Source organism: Micromys minutus, assembly GCF_963924665.1.
Source record: "Micromys minutus genome assembly, chromosome: 22".
Lineage (NCBI taxonomy): Eukaryota > Metazoa > Chordata > Mammalia > Rodentia > Muridae > Micromys > Micromys minutus.
In genome coordinates, this window is record NC_137957.1 from 7,407,525 (window position 1) to 7,426,025 (window position 18,501).

The following is an 18,501-nucleotide window of genomic DNA, read 5'->3' on the forward strand; positions in this document are numbered from 1 at the left end:
CACCCACAGGATCACCTCCCCTGCCCCACCTTTATCTTACAGAAGAAGAAGCGTGTCTATTGTTAATTACTTTGCTTTTTTGTTCCACTAACAGCAGAGGGCAACCTTCTCCTGTCAGAATTCGCAGCTGAAGCTGCTCTGGCTAGCCCAGTAAGAATGGGATGGGAAGGGTGTGTCAGGAAGGGTGTGTTCAGCCTCAGGTCCTCTGCCACGTGAGCAAGACATGAAGACTCGAAATCCTCCTCGATGTCTTGTAGATTACCACTAGAGCCTTTTTCTTTGTTTCTTTTTTAAAAAAATTTTTTAAATTTATTGTATGTGAGTATACTGTTGCTCTCTTCAGACACACCAGAAGAGGGCTCTGGACCCCACTACAGATGGTTGTGAGTCACCATGTGGTTTCTGGGATTTAAACTCAGGACCTCTGGAAGAACAATGTTCTTAACCTCTGAGCCATCTCTCCAGCCCCATGCTTCATTCTTTTTCAATGATTTATTTATTCTTATTTTAAGTGCATTCTTATTTTTGTGTTTAGCCTGTGTGTATGTCTGTGTGAGGGTGTCAGATCCTCTGGAAATGGAGTTACAGATAGTTGTGAGCTCTGGAAAAGCAGCTAGTGCTCCTAATCCCTGAGCTATCTCTCCAGCCCCCAGGACCTCTTCTTTAAGGTACCTTTCCATGTAAGTCTCAGTGACCCAGGTCTGTAATTCTATCACTTGAGACATAGAGGCTGGAGGATAAGAAGTTCAAGCCATCTTTAGCTACATGTGGAGTTTGAGGCTAATTTGAGATACATAAGCCCATGTCTCAGAACAAAATGACACTTTGTTTCTTGATTTCGAGGTCCAGTGTCCATGCTGGGGTTGCTACCATGCTTTACCCAACAACTGTCATGCTCAGAATAAATAACCCATGTCATGTTTACTCAAGCTTGTAAAAGACCTACCTGGGTGTCTAATGGCCCATCGATAAATGGAGTAGAGGATTCCTCACATACTGCCAGACTGCGTACCAACTTGAGCTTAGAATTAGACTGAAAAAAAAAAAAAAAACCAAAATGGCACAAACATCAAAAAATATACCTTCTATATGCATGTGTGCATGTGTACACACACTGTTAGTTGCAATTTTATCAAGTAGTGTTGTTGTTCTTTGCTTTGTTTTTTCCCATTTTTATATTGAAACAGTGCCTAGCCTTGTGGCTCTGGCTGCCCTGGAACTCACGATGTAGACCAAGTTGGCACAGGGAGAATTTGGTGAATATTATTACTCATACAAACAGCCATTCTAGAGAAGCTCTGAGTGAGCAGAGAAAGCAGCAGTTCAGTATGAATGATACCAAACACTCTTAGGCTCCCCGGAGTCCTGTCAGGTGTCACTTCAGATACAGACTACCTGAATGGGAGAGAACAAGCCAGACTTTGCAGTGGGAAATGTGTGTGCACATGCATGTGACCACATTCACACTGTGTGTGATGTATCCCCGAGACTGAGATACCAACAGCAGAAGAAAGCTTTACTTCTGTTTAAGCTGAACAAAGCAGGTTCCACTGACACACACTTCTAACTGCAGAATGGATAACGTCAGAGTGAGTGACGGGGGAAGAACACCCACCTTGGCTCTTTTCCTGGCATGGCCATGACTGGATGTCCGTCTCTGTTAAGAGGATTAAAAAAAGATACAGATAATCAATACTTACAAGCAATGCATGTTAACGACAGCACACTATCATCAACTGGTTTTAATGCTGCCACATGAAGTCAGTAACCTGTGGTGTTGCCTGATTCCAACTCCAGCAGCTGTCACACAGAACAGATCCTGTACTATCTACTGTCAGAGCACCATCCATCATAAAGAGTCAGGAGACAACAATTTTCCTAGGTTATTATACTGATAAAAGCTTTAGACAAATCATGGGATCCTCTCCTGACTGTATGCACTACTAAAGCATGAAGTATGTTTTCCTTAAAAGCTTGCTCAAAGAGGTCTATTTAATCTATAACGAAATGAAATATGATTTCTCCATGTCTCTCTCTCTCTCTCATGTATTCCAGCTGGCCTTGAACCCACTATATATATTGTGTGCGTATGTGTATACACACATGTATGTGTGTGTGTGTGTGTGTGTGTGTGTGCGCGCGCATGCATATATATAGACCTTGACCGTCTTAATCCTACAGGCATCCATTACCACATGAGGTTTATACCATGCTTGGGGATCAAACTCAGGATTATGTGCATGCCAGTCAGGCACTGGACCAAGTGAGTTCCCACTCTTCCTCCCTTCCTCATTTGTCATTGTCTCTCACTAAGTAGCCTAGGCTACCCCTGAACTTGCAACCCTCTGCATTAACCTCCCAAGCCCTGGAGTCAGAGATGTATGCAACTAATTTCAGTTATTTTTTTTTATGTGTATAGGTGTTTTACCTGCATGTTTGTGCACATGTGCCTGGTATGCATGGACATCCGAGAAGGGTATTAGAGCCCTTGGAACTAGAACTGTTGACAGCTGTGAGCAGCATGTAGGTTCTGAAAATAAAACCAGTTCCTCTGGAAAATCATCCAGTCTTCTTACCTCCAGCCTCAATAACATATTTTAATTATATTTTCCGTGCACACATGTGTGTATGTGTGTGTGTTACAAGAATGCCATGGAATGCAGTGGCAGTAAGCGGATAACTTGCAGAGTTGTCTGTGGTTTCCCACCACATGTGTTTCAGGGATCAAAATCAGGGTATCAGGCTTGGCAACAAGTACGTTTCCCCACAAGCACATTCACCTGCTGAACTGTGCCCAGAACACAGCTATCTATAGCTGCAGAAATGGGGAATCTTCCCTCCAAATGCTTCTCCCTCCACTGCCATGCTTTTGGTTGGTTTTTTAATGAGACAGAGTCTATGACTGTCCTAGAATTCATGTAGACTAGTGTAGCCTCCAACTCTGAGATCCCCCCTGCCTCTGCCTCCTGAGCAATGCTTCCCTTCTTAAACAAGATAATTCTCCTAGTTCTAAGTATCCAGTGATGGTATCATAGCTTCTCTAGATAAAAAGCAAACAGCATGGCAGACGGGGACAAGAGCTGCAGACAAATCAGAGCGGTGCGGACACGGCATCTGCCGAGGAAGAGGAAGAACCCTGGAGGCAGGATGTGGATACAAACCACTAAGCACCTGTTATGGTTTCTGAGCACACATGTGAGAAGTCAGAAGTCCAGGCTCTGAGGAAGGGGTGAGCATGTAAAAAAAAACTGAGGCTGGAGGATGGAGAGGAAGACAAGACAGAGGTAGAATATCAACATAGTTTTGGTGAGATAAGGATTTCTCTTCCCTTTGTCTTTACAAATTAAACAAACAACTTGCCACACCACAAAATGGAGAAGTGAGTGGTGGTGAGCGACTGGGGAAAAGGCAAGAAATGGCAGGAGAACTGGCTGGTTAGTGGAAAACCTGTTGCAACCAGGGGGATGGGTTGTCCAAAAACACAGAGCAGTGCTTTTTACTGCCTTTTCAAACAGGTAAGAGGTGTAGCCAGTACAAACACAGCAGGAATAACAGAGTTATCTAGAGTAGTTTCTAATCTGTCCCACAAATATCTGACCTGGTTCCTTCCTAGTCAATCAGTACAAATCTTAAAAAGTTTATCCATAGACTTCTATGCATACAAGCTTGCTACAAATACGTACACTGAAAAACTCAACTATATACACTGCTCTGAGCTTTATGGATCAACTGATTTTCAGAGATACCATTCCACAGAAAATGTACTACTTTTGGTAATTGATATATAGTGTTCCATTGTGTGGCTACATTGTGCGTGCTACAGTTTATTACCAACCCCGATAATTATATAGACCATCAGAATGTTTCTAATCTGTAAAAGTATAAACAGTGACAATGGCATTGAGTATATCTATAAATACAGTATATCTACTCCCCATAATGCAGTTTTCACAGAATAGCCAAATTCAGGTTAAAGCCTAACACGCACCAGGTACCAGGTACCAGGCAGAGAGAGAAGGCGAGCATAAAATACAGCACCAGTGGCTGGGGTTAAGGGACTAGGTCACATGATGGAGACAATGGGACCTGCTGTCAGGCAGCACAACAGACGAATCCAAAGATATACAAAGACAGAAAGCCCAATTAGGAGGCCACACTGAGCTGGTTCTGTATATGGCACCCGAACTCAGTACGTGTTACACTGATGGCTTACTCATTGTAAGAAGAATCTCAGAGCCTGCATTGTGTGTCACTACATCTCCCTATAAAAGCTGGTCTGAATAACTGACCCCCACAACCACATCACAAGGCCTCGTAAAAACACCTCCTGCCTTTCAAACTCTCCAGCTTCCACTCTGGACAGAGACGTCCTTGATGACACAAGCCAGACTGTTGGGAAGACTGCAGAAGGAAGAGAGACACAGAAGCTGAGCAGGAGCGAGGAAGATGGATTTTCATGGCTGTTCAAGAAATATCTGTATGTTAAGAGGACAGAAGGCTTCCTAAGAGATTGCTAAGGGATCCAAGGTCAATAACAGAACCAAGGACTGTAAAAGGAGAAAGATCTCCAAAAGACGGCAGCACTGACTCCAGCTGCCCTGCTCAGAACAAAAGGAGCTAAGGAAGTGGGGAAGAAGGCTTCTTCCAACACTACCTACAAATTATTTGTTTACTGTGATATGACTGCCTCATAGGAATTATAAAGCCTATAAATGTTCTTTCTTTACTGTCTATCTCTAAGAAATATACACAACAGGACTTCGGAAGATAATTGTGAACAAATAATTTGGATCTAAAAGTTCACAATTATTTTTCATGTAATCTTGATAACATATAATTAGACATTCATCCCTTATCTGTCTTGAGTATTTAAAATTCATTCTTGGTATCAGTAGAGGCTGGAAGTCTATTTGGAGCTGTGGCAAACTGTCTCCACATATTCTGGAGGGAATGACAATTGCCATGGAAAAGACAATGAAGAGGAAAGCATCCAGGAAAGACCTGGCATGCTGTAAGAGGAAGAAGACAGCAGACAGCTGCAGAACACCCAGCTGGGGGAGCTGTGTGACTTTATTTCATCTCTGTAGGTTGTTGCTTTAATCTTAACAGAAGACAAGGCCTAGGTGAATTAAGCTGTCTTGAAAAATTATGCTTCAAAAAGGAAGGAAGGAAGGAAGGAAGGAAGGAAGGAAGGAAGGAAGGAAGGAAGGAAGGAAGGAAGGAAGAAAAATTATGCATCAAGTTTCTTGTCCAAATTGAGATTGTTCCTGGCTCTGATCTGACTTTTGCTGGAGTTAATGTTCTATCTCCTGGGATTATAACAAAGACTACTCTTACCCTTAGGAATAAAACGAAGGATTTACAGAAATGGGGCTTGTGTAGCCAAAGAAAATTAGAGTAACCACACACAAAAAAGCCTCTACTTGCCTAGCTAGAAAAGGCTCAGAATTGGGCACCAAAGAACTATGCTCTGGGTCCTGGGGACTGGATTCAGGCTTTGTGTCAGATGCATTTAGCTACTGAGCCACCCAATCAGCAATTATTACTTGCTAAATTTGTGTCTATATGCAAAGTTTGTTTTGTTCTGTTTAAGGCAGTGTCTTACATCTGGGCTGCTCTTCAGTCTCTACTTTTCAAATGCTGGACATGCAGGTATGTACAACTCACTATGTTCAGTTAGCAGTCTGAGACTATGTAGCCCTGGCTAGGCAAAAACAGTATATAGATGAGGCTGATCTTGAACTCACAAAGATCTGCCTCCTTTGCTTCCTGAATGCTGGGACTAAGGCGTGTGCTACCATAGCCAGCAGCAGTTTATTTTTTGATAGTTAAAAAATATTGCTGGTAGGGCTGGGGACATGGTTCAGTGGTTAAAAGCACTGGGTGCTATTCCAAAAGACCTGAATTCAGTCCCTAGCACCACATGGTGAGTAGCTCACAACTGCTGTAACTCGGGTAGGTCCAACACCACAGGTACTGCAGAACACATGGTGCAGACATACATACAGTAAAGCACTAAAACACATAGAAGTAAATAAAACCTCAAAACATCAGTATCACTGCTGGGTATAAAGAGACAGGCCAGTAGTTAAGCGCACTGGGTGCTGTTGTACAGGACCTAGGCTCAGTTTCCATCATCCACATGGTGGCTAACAACTGTTTAACTCTAGCCCCAGAGGATCCAAGGCCCTCTTCTGGCCTCTGTAGGCACTGAATATACAACATGATGAACAGATGTGCATGAAGACAAAATACTCATTCTGTTTCTCATTCTCTCTTTCCTCTCCCTATCCATCCATCCATCCATCCATCCATCCATCCATCCATCCATCCATCCATCCATCCGCCTGGACTATATAACATGTTTTAGAGACAGCTTGAACTGTCATGAAAACACTAAAAGGAAATAAGCAAATAAATAAAAAAGTGCAAGTATAGGTTCTCCATGTACTCAGTACAGCACAGCCACCCAGGGTCTGTCCCAGAACACTGCAGTGGGTGTCCCTGTGGTCTGGCCCAGGACACTGCAGTGGGTGTCCCTGTGCTGGGCCTGTTTTTTAGTTGCAACCCTGATTGTAGAGTAATTAAGTGGAGGAGAAAACACCTGTCTTCTCACTGGTTGGAGATGCTGCCAGAAATGCAGAAGACACCTCCCTTTTGGATAGAAGATGCTATGTTGACAAAGGCAAGCAATGCTGCCTGGGGCTGCAGGACCTTAGTTCTGCCAACCAATAAAGAGAAGGGGGTAATCCTTCCCCCATGTCCACTCCCTTACTTTGCCTTCTTCCCACCAGGTTGCCAGCACTGAGCTCAGTGTGCCTCTGACAGAAGAAAGCTTAGCAGCCAGGACCCCAGAGCAAGCTGATGGCTGCACCAAGGCGAGCTGTGCCCCCCTATAGCAAACACACAGTGTCAGCCTCCTACAGCAAGGGCTCTTGCTGGACAGAGGGACGACCACAGTACACCCTGCACTTAGGAGTAAGCACAGGACCACCAGATCAGATGGAGGAACTTTCTTCTTGGATCCCCAAAAAGAAAAGAATGAGTTTGCCTGACTGGGCTCAGAAAATGTACCTGTCATTGTTCAAGACATTTTGAAGCCTGTTTTGATATAAAATGATGCTATTCTGGCCATTTTATATTTTTGTATCCATATAAAGTTTATGGTTGGTGATGTTACTCTTTTTCATAAACTATTTTAGAATCGATTCCGTTTTGTGTAGAAGGAAGCAATCCAAATTATACTAAAATGAATATCTGACCATGTGCCTAAGAAAGTTGTGGAGTTTCCCTTCCTCTTATACAATAAGGGCTGAGGCAGAATCAGAAGAAAGTGTAGGAACTGCATAAGAAACCAGTGAGCTCAGGTCCAAGCAGTCAAGATTTCTTTTTTTACTTCATCTTGGACTCCGTGACTAAAATGGGCAGTTTTAAGGTAGCCTGGCCCTGAACTTTCTCCAAGCCAGCGATGACTCTGACCTTCTGACTGTTCTGCCCTTGCTTGCTGAGGGACTGCACGCCATTACAGGGGGCATCAGCTTTTGACTGACACAAACCTACTGTCACTTGGGAAGAGGGAACATTAACTGAAGAACTGCCTTAATCAGACTGACTGGTCATACGTGTGAGGAACTTTGTCTCTCTTTACCTCTGCTATGCCGTCTTTCTTTGTGTAGCACTGACTTTGTCTCTCTCTTTACCTCTGCTATGCCATCTTTCTTTGTGTAGCCCTGCCAGTCCTGAAACTCTACACAGACCATGCTGGCCTCTGCCTGCCTCTGTCTCCTGAACACTAGGATTAAAGGCACTTTCTTAGTTGCTAATTGATGCAGAAGGCCTAGTGCACTGTGGATGGTGGCATCCCTAGGCAGTGCGCCTGGGCTGTATAAGGAAGCTGGATGGAAGGCCCAGGAAGCAGCCTTCTGCAATAATTCCATGGTTTCTGCTTGAGCCCCTGATCTGGCCTCCCCAGAAGATAAACTGTGACCTGTGAGCTGAGATGACCCCTTTCCTCCCCCGAGCTTCTCCTCGGTGCTCTACCACAGCAACAGGAACAAACGAGGACACCAGTGCACCACTATGCCTGGCTCCGGGTGAAGCTGGGGAGAGTGACATCAGTAATCAGCAGATTCCGACAGTTAAAGGACTGTGAACACTTAACCCTTACCTGTGTCTCCTGACGCAGACTGTTCTCTTCACCGTCCTTCTCAACTTCTTCCTTACTTGGAGTTTTGGATATAAATTTATTTTTGTTTACAGATTCTTCCACCAGTTTTTTTTCTGACTCTTTCATTATTTCTAGAGTCTGCTGAGTAGTGTTACTGTTAGACATGTTCTGCAGCAGGCACAGCAGCTTCTACGGATTTCTGAACAAACAGGAAAGGCAAGTGATGAGAATCACAGCTTTGTGTGCACACACAAGACTTGTTTAAACACACGCAGACCCACACACTGCCAGCAGTCTCCCTCCTAAAGTCCTCTAGTAAATGCTGCCCTTGGATTAATTTCTTTTATTAATTACTTAATTAATTGATTTCCACTTATGCTTTTATTTTCTGTTTTTCTAAGACAAAGTACCACCATGTAGGTAGCCCTGGCTGTCCTGGAACTCACAAAGATCTGCCTGCCTCTTGAGTACTGGGTTTTAAAATGTATACTAGGGCTGGAGAGATGGCTCAGTGGTTAAGAGCACTGGCTGCTCTTCCAGAGGTCCTGAGTTCAACTCCCAGCAATACATGGTGTCTCACAACCATCTGTAATGCAATTGAATGCTCTCTTCTAGTGTGTCTGAAGACAGTGACAGCGCGCACACACGCACACGCACGCGCAAACACACACACACACACACAGGGGCAGGGTGGGTAAATAAGTCTTTTAAAAAGTGTGTACTAACCACACCCAGCTTTCATTTTAAACTTTATTGTAGTAAAACTGACATGTAATATAGCATATATCTGATTAATTACATTACACGTTTAGAGATAGGGTGTTCTGTGTTGTCCTGGCTAGCCTAGAATTTCATATATAGATAAAGCAGGCTTCCCTCAAGCTCACACTGGTTACAAGCATGTGCTATCAGGTCAGGATACCTATGTAAACTGAAATGCAAATCTGATGAGGTGTAAATCATGTCAGGTCAGCTGGGCCAGTAAGCTCTATTACTATTGTTCACGTTCTCATCACAGCTCTCCCTCCCCCCTCCCCCCACGGCCAGATCTGGCCTGCTTTCTGTCACTTCAAATTAATCTGTCTTTTCTAGATGCTGGTAATGGGGTCCTGGGGACCCAACCCAGGCCTCACCAGTGCTAAGTGCATAGTTCACCACTGAGTAACAGCAGCAGCCACACACATTTTCCCAAGTTTCACAGAAATGAAACTGCACTGTCCAGACAATTTTCCTCAGCATGACTATCTTGAGATTTGAGTTCTGAGTTCTCTCGGCACTTTATGTGCCGTCACCTATTGAAATGTGCTCATCCTTTCAGCTATATTATTAAGTCACTAGATTCTCTCTAGAGAAGAACAATGTCTCCTAAAGCTCTACTTACCAGCAGAAGCATCCTTCTTTTACAAGAGGAAGGACTGCCATAGCCACTACAAAGTCCTTACCAGTTTCCAGCTACGCACTATCAAAGGGCAGCTAAATTACACAAGTCACAGCACCTCACACGGTGTCCTTTAAACAGTGGGAAGTGAGCACGGGGAGGAGAACTTTCTAGCCGTCTGTCCTCCAAACAGACTAAAGACCTTCTTGGAGTGCAAGAGGATCTTCGTTTTGCTGTTCACTATTTGGGGTCACTCAACTGCCTCCCAACAACAGACTACAAATGACTGGGGTGGCATCTTATCACTTGCCGTCACTGCCTGGGAAATGCTGGATTCCTACAGATTCCCGAGTTATCAAAGCTGGTGCTCTACAGATAGATCTATATCCTTACTGCTGAGGTCAGACGTCTAGCTCCTTACAAGGATCACTGAGTGCACTTTGGTCCCGAGTAGTTTCTTTCTTCCTTAGCCCACTCACATTTACTCCCAGTGTAGCTGTATCGTTTGGACTAAATGAACAAATGGTCAGCAATGCTTCAGAGTTGCCAACCACTCAGTTTCTTATCCTTCAGACACCAAAGGGTCTCAGCATAGGCAGCCTCACGCAATACAAGTTAAACGGCCTGCAAGATTACTGCTTGTGTGCTGCACCGCTGTTTGGACCTAGCTTGCTGAGGAACAGACAAGTTCTCTTTCATGCTGGGTGCAGTGGCACACCCCTACAATCCCAGCACGAGAAGAGCAGAGGCCAACTTGCACTACCCAGCTAGCTTCAGAACAGCAGGGACACACAGATAGACCCTGTCTCTGAAAAGAAATGGTTCACAGCTACACACTATGGTGTCCCTGTAGCCTCAGCACCAGAGTTTCTTGTGCCTTTAAGTTCCAGATAAGCAAGTTAGGGAGGGGAGGAAGGTACAGTTTATGGTCATCCTACCCAATCTCATCTAGATGGGCAAAATAAAAGTGTGTTCGCTATCTATCTGTCTGTCTGTCTGTCTGTCTGTCTATCTATCTATCTATCTACCTACACACACACACACACACACACACACACACACACACACTGTTTACAGGCTTCTATAGAAAGTTATATAACCCTCAAGGTGTTTTTTGATCATTGGCTTTACATGAGTTTATCTATCTGTTCACGTCATGTCATATTTATACATGATCAACTTTAAATTTTTTAAATTTATTGTGTGTGTGCTCATACCACAGCACGTGGGTGAAAGTCAGAGGATAACTTGTGATTGTTGGTTCTCTCCTTTCACCATATGGGGTCCAGGGATAGAAAGCAGGTCATCTTCCCTGGCAGCAAGTGTCCTTCCCTACTGATCCTACTAAATCATCTTGTTGGCCCTGGAGGAGTACATGTATTACTCTGTCCTGTCAGGTAAGTCTCTGAAGTTCTAGTAAAACTCAGCACATAGGCTGGCAGTTGGCTTAGCTCACCTTCAACAAAGTCTAAGTATTTACCTTCAAAGATAAATATAGACTATTTCTTTTGAGAAAACTTTCCTTAAAAAGCAGACAAAATTAATTTTCCTGTTATTCACTCCTATCAGCCTCATTTTAGCTTTCTATGCTAGTAATACAAAACCAAGCACAGGGCTGGTTGTGGCCCATGCCTTTACACCCAGCACTCAAGGCAGATAGATCTCTCTGAGTTTGATGCAGCCAAATCTACATAATGAGTTCCAGGATGGTCAGGGCTACCTACATAGTGAGACACTGTCTCAAACAAACAAAACAAAACAACAACAACCAAGACATACATTTCTCCATCTCTGAATGCCTTTGACTGGAAGGCCATGCACTGTCTGTCCTCATTTGTTCTATGTAAGTCACTGTACAGTCACTTTTGTGAGAGCAGGCATTCATGTATTTCCCAGGACAAAACAGAACAACAAAAACCCCTAAAAATTGTTTCAGGAATGTAGATAAATATCTAACTTAAGTAGCAAAAAAGCACACCATAAGTAATGCTGTGCACCAGCCCCTTCTCTATTTCTCATGTTTATTAAATGACTATCTTGTCTGGTAACACAACACACAGAACAACTATAAAAACCACTCATTTACATATACCAATAAAACCTCATTGAGAATGAATATCTTGTTGGCACTGGACAGCTAGTCAGAGGTACAGCAGCTCCAGAAACAAGATGTGCATATATTGAACAAGAATAATCATTACTCCATGTCAACCCCTTACAAGACAGTTTTATCTCATTTCCTTACTTAAGCATTCCTTAATGTCAGGCCTTTACCTACCACCATTTCAGTCCCATGAATGTTCATTGTCTCAAAACAACAATAAAAACCTTGTCCTGACTGTGTGCCCTGGCGTATGCACACACAAGCACATGCATGTACACTAGAATCAGGACACAGGATATGCTAGTCATGATGGATCTGAGAGTTACTAATTTCAGGGTCATGATCTATCCAAAGACGCTAAATACAAAACTTTTCTCCTCCCTTCTCCAACTACCTGTGGGTGGCTTTTATTGTCTGTCTCCTTTTGAAAGAGGATTCTAAAAGCTTAGCTTAGATGGGCTTGGGAGTCACTATGTAGCCAAGGATGACCTGCCCCTACTTCCTAAGTGCTACCGTTTCAGGTAGCAGCACTGTACCTGCCCACGGTCCTCCTTATTCTTGCTCAGGTTGGTCTTGAACTTGCAGCAGTTTCATGTGTCAGGCCCCTGAGTGCTGTGATTGATTTTAAGTATCTGCCTGGCTTAATATTGTAAAATATTTCTCTTACTATTTTCAATAAAACTATTTCTTAGGGTAAGGCATTCTTTTACTCTCCAAAATAACCTTTAATGAAGGTAATTTTTGTCCTGTAATTCTAAGTCTCAGCATACTCTTGACAAATAAGAATTCCTAGTAATAAATCTTGAGGCAGGGGGAGTGAAAGTTACTGCTTAAGCGTAAGTCAACTTATTTTTTTTTAAGGCTAAAAAAGAAAGAACAGGGGCAGAAACAAACAGGGCTTAGTGAATAAAAGTACTTACTGTATAAGTTGTGATTTCAAATACCCAGAACCCACATAGAAAACAAACAAACACCAACAAAACACAGGCATGAGCAAAGTATATTATAATGACCTATGTCTTTAGTCTTTAATCTCAGCACTTAAGAGGCAGAGACAGGTAGATCTATGTGAGTTTGAAGCTAACCTGGTCTGGACAGTTAGACCCTGTCTCAAACAAAACTAAACAACACAAAGAAAAAAAAAAACCAGACACATGGATGCACACATCTATAACTCTAGTGTTGAGGAGTAGAGACTTGTGCTCACGGGGCTAGTCAACAAAAGTCAAAATTTCAAGCTTTGAGTTCAGCGAGAAACCCTGTCTTTTCTTCTCTCATTCTCTGATTTTTTTGAGACAAGTTGTTACTTTATAAATCTGGAACTATATAGCCCAGAGACTGACCCTGCTTCTGCTTCCTGAGCACTAGGACTGAAGGTGTGCCCGCCATGCCCAGCAGAAACCCTGTCTTACGGGTATAAAGGTAGAGAATGGAGAAAGATGGCTGATATTCTCTGGCCTTCACACTCCTTGTGCACAGTCACGTGCAAATGCACTTTTGCTTGGTTACTTGTATACAAACACACCTAACTAAACAGGGTTTAAAGTGAGAACAGCTAAATCCATTAAGAGGCACAGAAATAATTCCCCTTTTGAAGGTATGTTTGACATAAAGAAGAAATTAAGGAGTTAGGAAATTTTATTTTTGGCATGAGAAACAAAAAGGGACTAAGGGACTAATTCGTATGTTAAAGTGACTAGACAAACCAAAGATATAAAGCTCCCCGGAGGGCCCATGCAAGCCCTTCCCTGTAAACTATACACACTGTACAGTGCATCCTGGTTTTCAGTTTTTGGGTTTTTTTTTTTTTAAGATTTATTTATTTTATTCATATGAGTATACTGTAGCTGTCTTCAGACATATCAGAAGAAGGCATCAGATTCTATTACAGAGGGTTGTGAGCCACCATGTGGTTGCTGGGAATTGAACTCAGGACCTCTGGAAGAGCAGTTGGTGCTCTTAACCACTAAGCCATCTTTCCAACCCTCAGTTTTTGTTATTTTTTTAAGTACAATTTTTAAGGCAGGGGATCTTCTGAAGACACTCAATGGCTTAGAAGTGCACAGAGGTGACCACTGGAAGAGTGAAGAAATATAGTATTTCTTGGTGGTGGGTGTGTCAAGATTCAACAATTTCATAGCGAATACTACATTTCCTTGCTTCCAGAACACAGTGAGATCACATTTTCTCCCATCAGCTGTATAAACAACTTCCAAAACAACAGAGCAAAGGGAACACACAACACAGGGGCCCAGAGAGAAGGCTAGACTCATTTCTAGCCTCTCCCCAGCCTCTCGCTTCCTGAGACAGGGTCCGCTATGCACTGAGACTGGCCTTGAACCTACAAGTCCTGCCTTAGCCTCCAGATGCAGGACTGCAGGACACACCTGCTTAGCTTTCACTGTCTCCTTTGTAATCAATGTCCAATAGAGAAAACATAAATGAGACAGTAATAGGTGCTGAAGACCCTGATTTACTCTGGTAAATCCCTTATAATGTTTTCTAGTCCTTTACTCATTCACACTTGAAAAGCAAACTGCTCCAAGGTCTTAGACGTCAAATGTTTTATTAAGCCAGTGAGATGGCTCAGTAGGTACAAGTTGCCTCGCCTCACAGCCTGCGTTCATTTCCTGGGGACTCCTCCCCAAATCATAACAAACTATTTAATAATTATGTAGAGGACTAGGCATGGTGATGCAAACCCTAAACCACAGCACTCAGGAGGCTGAGAGGTGGATCTTGGAGTTTGAGGCCACCCCAGTTCACAGAGCAAGTTCCAGGTCATCAAGGGTGACACACAGAAACCCTATGTTGGCAAACAAACAGACAGAATTATGTTAGTGGTGGGCACAACTTTCTGGATATCAGTTCTTGTCTTCCAATGGCTGAGTCATGGTCTGTTCCCCATGTTTCTTCTGCTGCTCTGCATGTTCCAGGCCAGAGCCCCTGGAACCAGTGTAAAAACAGCCAGACATCATGGAATGCATGTGCAAACCCAACACCCCACATCAAAATGGAAGGAAGAGATGTGAGAATTTGGGGAGCTCACAGGCCAACTAGCCTAGAGTGTGCAGTACAGAAACAGAAACAAGAAAGATCCTGTCTCAGTAAGGTAGAAGGGAGAGCTAATTTCTAGAAATGTTGTCCTCTGACTTCTATGTACACATGGTGACATACACATCCATACCCAACAGAATATATTAAGGGATAGAGAAACAGGCAGTGGTTATACGAGAGCAGAGACTGCTTTTGCACAGGGCCCCTGGCAGCTCACAAGTGCTGGTAACTACAACTCCAGGGAACTGGAAAACTCTTCTGGCCTCCTCAGACACTGTGCTAACATGCACAAATCCACACCCATAAACACACACACACACACACACACACACACACACACACACACAAAATTTTTAAAAATTTAAATAAAATCTTGAAAATACTATGAAAGGATTATTCTTTCAAAGCTGTAAAAGAAACCAGGATTCCATCTCCATAATTTTATGTAGCTCAAAAATAAACTAAGCTAAGTATGTAACTATAATCACAGGACAACAGGTTGATAAAGAAGCAACATAAACCTGAGCTGTGCTGTGACCCTGTCTCAGAAAACCACAAGCGAGGGGAGGGGAGAGACGAGAAAAATGGCTCAGCAGTTCAGAGCACTTGTTATTTTTACAGGAGACTTAGGTTCAGTTTCCAGCATCCATACAGTGGCTTATGACCGACCTATGTAACTCCATTTCCAGAGATCAGATGCTCTCTTTTGACACAGTGCACATATATACATTCAGGTAAAACACTCATAAAAATAAAAGAATCTAAATTTATTACACAAATAATAAAAAATCTAAATCTAAAGAAAAAAAGAAAGGAAAAAGTAAGTAAAATTGATCTGTGATAATTAAGTCAGAAAGTAGTTGTTTTAAAAATTAAAAGCACCAGTGGGACAGATAATGGCAGGTAAGAGAAAACATGGGACCATTCATGAGTTAATAGAACGACTCTATCTTGCTGGATATGGTGGCTCATTCCTACAACACTTGGGAGGTTAAGACAAGACGGCTGACTTGAGTTTCAGGCCCATCTGGGCTACAGAGTGACACCCTGTCTCCCAAGCAAAAGCAACCAAACCCCAAATAAACAAAAAGAAATATTCTATTTTGTTTGCAGTAATGATTTTTCATTGTTTTTTAAGATTTTTTAAAAATATGTGAATACACTGTAGCTGTTTTCAGACACACCAGAAGAGGGCATCAGATCCCATTACAGATGGTTGGGAGCCACCATGTGGTTGCTGGGAAATTGAACTCAGGACCTCTGGAAGAGCAGTCAGTGCTCTACCACTGAACCATCTCTCCCGTCCCATTAAGATTGATTTTGGGGCTGGAGAGATGGCGCAGTGGTAGAGTACCAGTTACTCTTCTAGAGAACCCAGGTTCAATTCCCAGCACCCACATGGCAGCTCACAACTGTCTGCAACTCCAGTTCTAGGAGACCCATACATGTAAAGCACCAAATACACATTGAGTAAATAAGTCATTGTTTAAAACAAAGACAAGTGTGCCTGGTGTCTGTGGTGGCCAGAAGAGGTTGCTGAATTCCCTGGAAATGGAGTTAACAGATAGATGTGTACCGCCATATGGGATGCTGGGAACTGAACCTTGGTCCTTTGAAAGAGCAGTGAGAGACCTTAATCACTGAGCCATTTTTCCAGCCTCTGTACCGTGGTTTTATAGGTACAGTACTTCCAAAACTCATTAACAGAACATTTAAGATCTATGTATTTTATGTTATTTAACTACACACACACACACACACACACACACAATGACAACAACCAAACAAACTAACAAACACCTTAAGAAGCCAGCAAGATGGCTCAATGGGTAAAGAAAGGTACTTGGTGGAATTCCCTGATGACCTGAGTTAGATCACGAGAACCTGCATGATAGAGAGAGAACCAACTTGTGCAAAACTCTCCTCTGATCTCACAAACCTCCACCCCCACAGTAAACAAAGAAATAGAGGGGAAAAAAAACTGGAAACCTAAAAAAAAAATTCTCAGAAATTAAACAATAGGAACAAGGGTTATTAAAAAAATATGATGTGTGTGGGATACTAGGAGTTAAAAATTTAGACAGGGATTGGGATGGAGGTATAGGAGAAGAAGGTGTGGGAGATGGTTAACTAAAATTAAGTACGTACAGATATGGAAACATATTATGTATGTGCGCATACACACACACAGAAATATAACTTAAAAATCTAATAAGAGGCAGCTCAGTAGTTAAGACACTGGCTGTTCCTCTAGAGAACCCAGGTTCAATTCCTAGCACTCACCTGACACTTTATAACAATCTGTAACTCTAGACCCAGTGGCGTGCTCAGCCCTAGACGGATACCTTGGTGGCACAGCTGAAGGAGGAGGGAAGGAAGGTAAGGCTGGAGGTGGACATGACACGGCCCCTGCACTGCAAGCTCGTCACTGCTGTGACCACCTGCTAAGACATAGAGAAGACTGAGCCAGCAAGGCCAGGCAGTATCAACTGGACTCGGGAGGCTGCCCCAAGTAGGGAGGGAAGGGGAAAGGACAAGAAGGTGGAAAGACAGGTTGCGGATTTTTGTGGTAGAATGAGAGAGGGGAGTTGGGGTGAAAATGATTAAGATATATTGCATACATGTCTGAAACTGCTCAAGAATGAATGATATCATAATAATAAAACAGTAGAGGCTGTCTGGAATTTGCTAAGTAGACTAGCCAGCCTTGAACTCACAGAGTTCTACCTGCCTCTGTCTTCTGAGTGCAGAAATGAAAGGTGTGTGCCACCACACCGAGAAAACTTACATTTTCCGACAGAATTAGGAAGGAAAGTGATGCTGATACTAACTGAGCAGGGTTACGGGCCCACTGCTTTACGCACTGGAATTCTGACTTACCGAGCACAGCCAAGCGGCCTGATCAGGGCCCACGCTCTTTCAGTGTCTACACTGACTTTTTAAAGATTTTCATTTCTTTTACTAATTTTAAAAATTGTGTGTGTGTGTGTGTGAGAGAGCGAGAGAGCAAGAGAGACACACAGAGAGAGACAGAGATCGAGAGAGCAAGCAAGTACCCGAGGAGCCCCTAGAGCTGGAGTACAGGTGGTGGTGACCCCCTCCTATGGGTGCTAGGACTGAACTCAGGTCTTCTGCAAGAGCAGTGAGCACTCTTAACTGTTGAACCCTCTCTCTTAATGTCTGCATTTTTAAAATAACAAAACAAAGACTACATTTGTTCTGAGACTCTGATATTATTCATTCATTATTATTTTTAAAAATATTTGTTTATTTTATGTATTAGTAAGGTGTTGCTGACATACTACAAGAGGATCCCATTACAGATGGTTGTGAGCCACCATGTGGTTGCTGGGAATTGAACTCAGGACCTCTGGAAGAGCAGTCAGTGCTCTTAATCACAAAACTATCTCTCTAGCCCTTCTATTTATTCTAATTCTTTACTAGGGTATTTTTCAGATGAGAAAACCAAAGCTCAGAGAAATGAGCTTCAAGTCAATATTAGAGGGGCAAATGCAAGAATCTAACTTGGCGGGGGCTGGAGAGATGGCTCAGCGGTTAAGAGCACTGACTGCTTTTCCAGAGGTCCTGAGTTCAATTCCCAGCAACCACATGGTGGCTCACAACCATCTGTAATGAGATCTGATGCCCTCTTCTGGTGTGTCTGAAAACATCTACAGTGTACTCATATATAATACATAAATTAAAAAAAATTTTTTTAAATTAAAAAAAAAAAAAAGAATCTAACTTGGCTACTCTGATCCCATAACTAAGTTCTAGGTATTCCAAAGTAACTGC

At 42.9% G+C, this 18,501-nt stretch overlaps 1 protein-coding gene across 12 annotated transcripts in view; it reads right to left on the minus strand.

Annotated features, from left to right (window-relative positions):
• R3HDM2 (R3H domain containing 2) overlaps positions 1 to 18,501 on the minus strand; it is a 114,487-nt gene that overhangs the window by 41,440 nt on the left and 54,546 nt on the right. For all 12 annotated transcript variants that reach the window (XM_080935229.1, XM_080935237.1, XM_080935228.1 and 9 more), the window contains 3 exons: positions 8,168 to 8,366; positions 1,616 to 1,657; positions 947 to 1,033 (listed from right to left, as the gene is read on the minus strand). In XM_080935229.1, coding sequence (XP_080791355.1) covers positions 947 to 1,033; positions 1,616 to 1,657; positions 8,168 to 8,332 — 294 coding nt within the window. In that variant the 5' untranslated portion in view covers positions 8,333 to 8,366. The remainder of the gene's footprint in view (positions 1 to 946; positions 1,034 to 1,615; positions 1,658 to 8,167; positions 8,367 to 18,501) is intronic.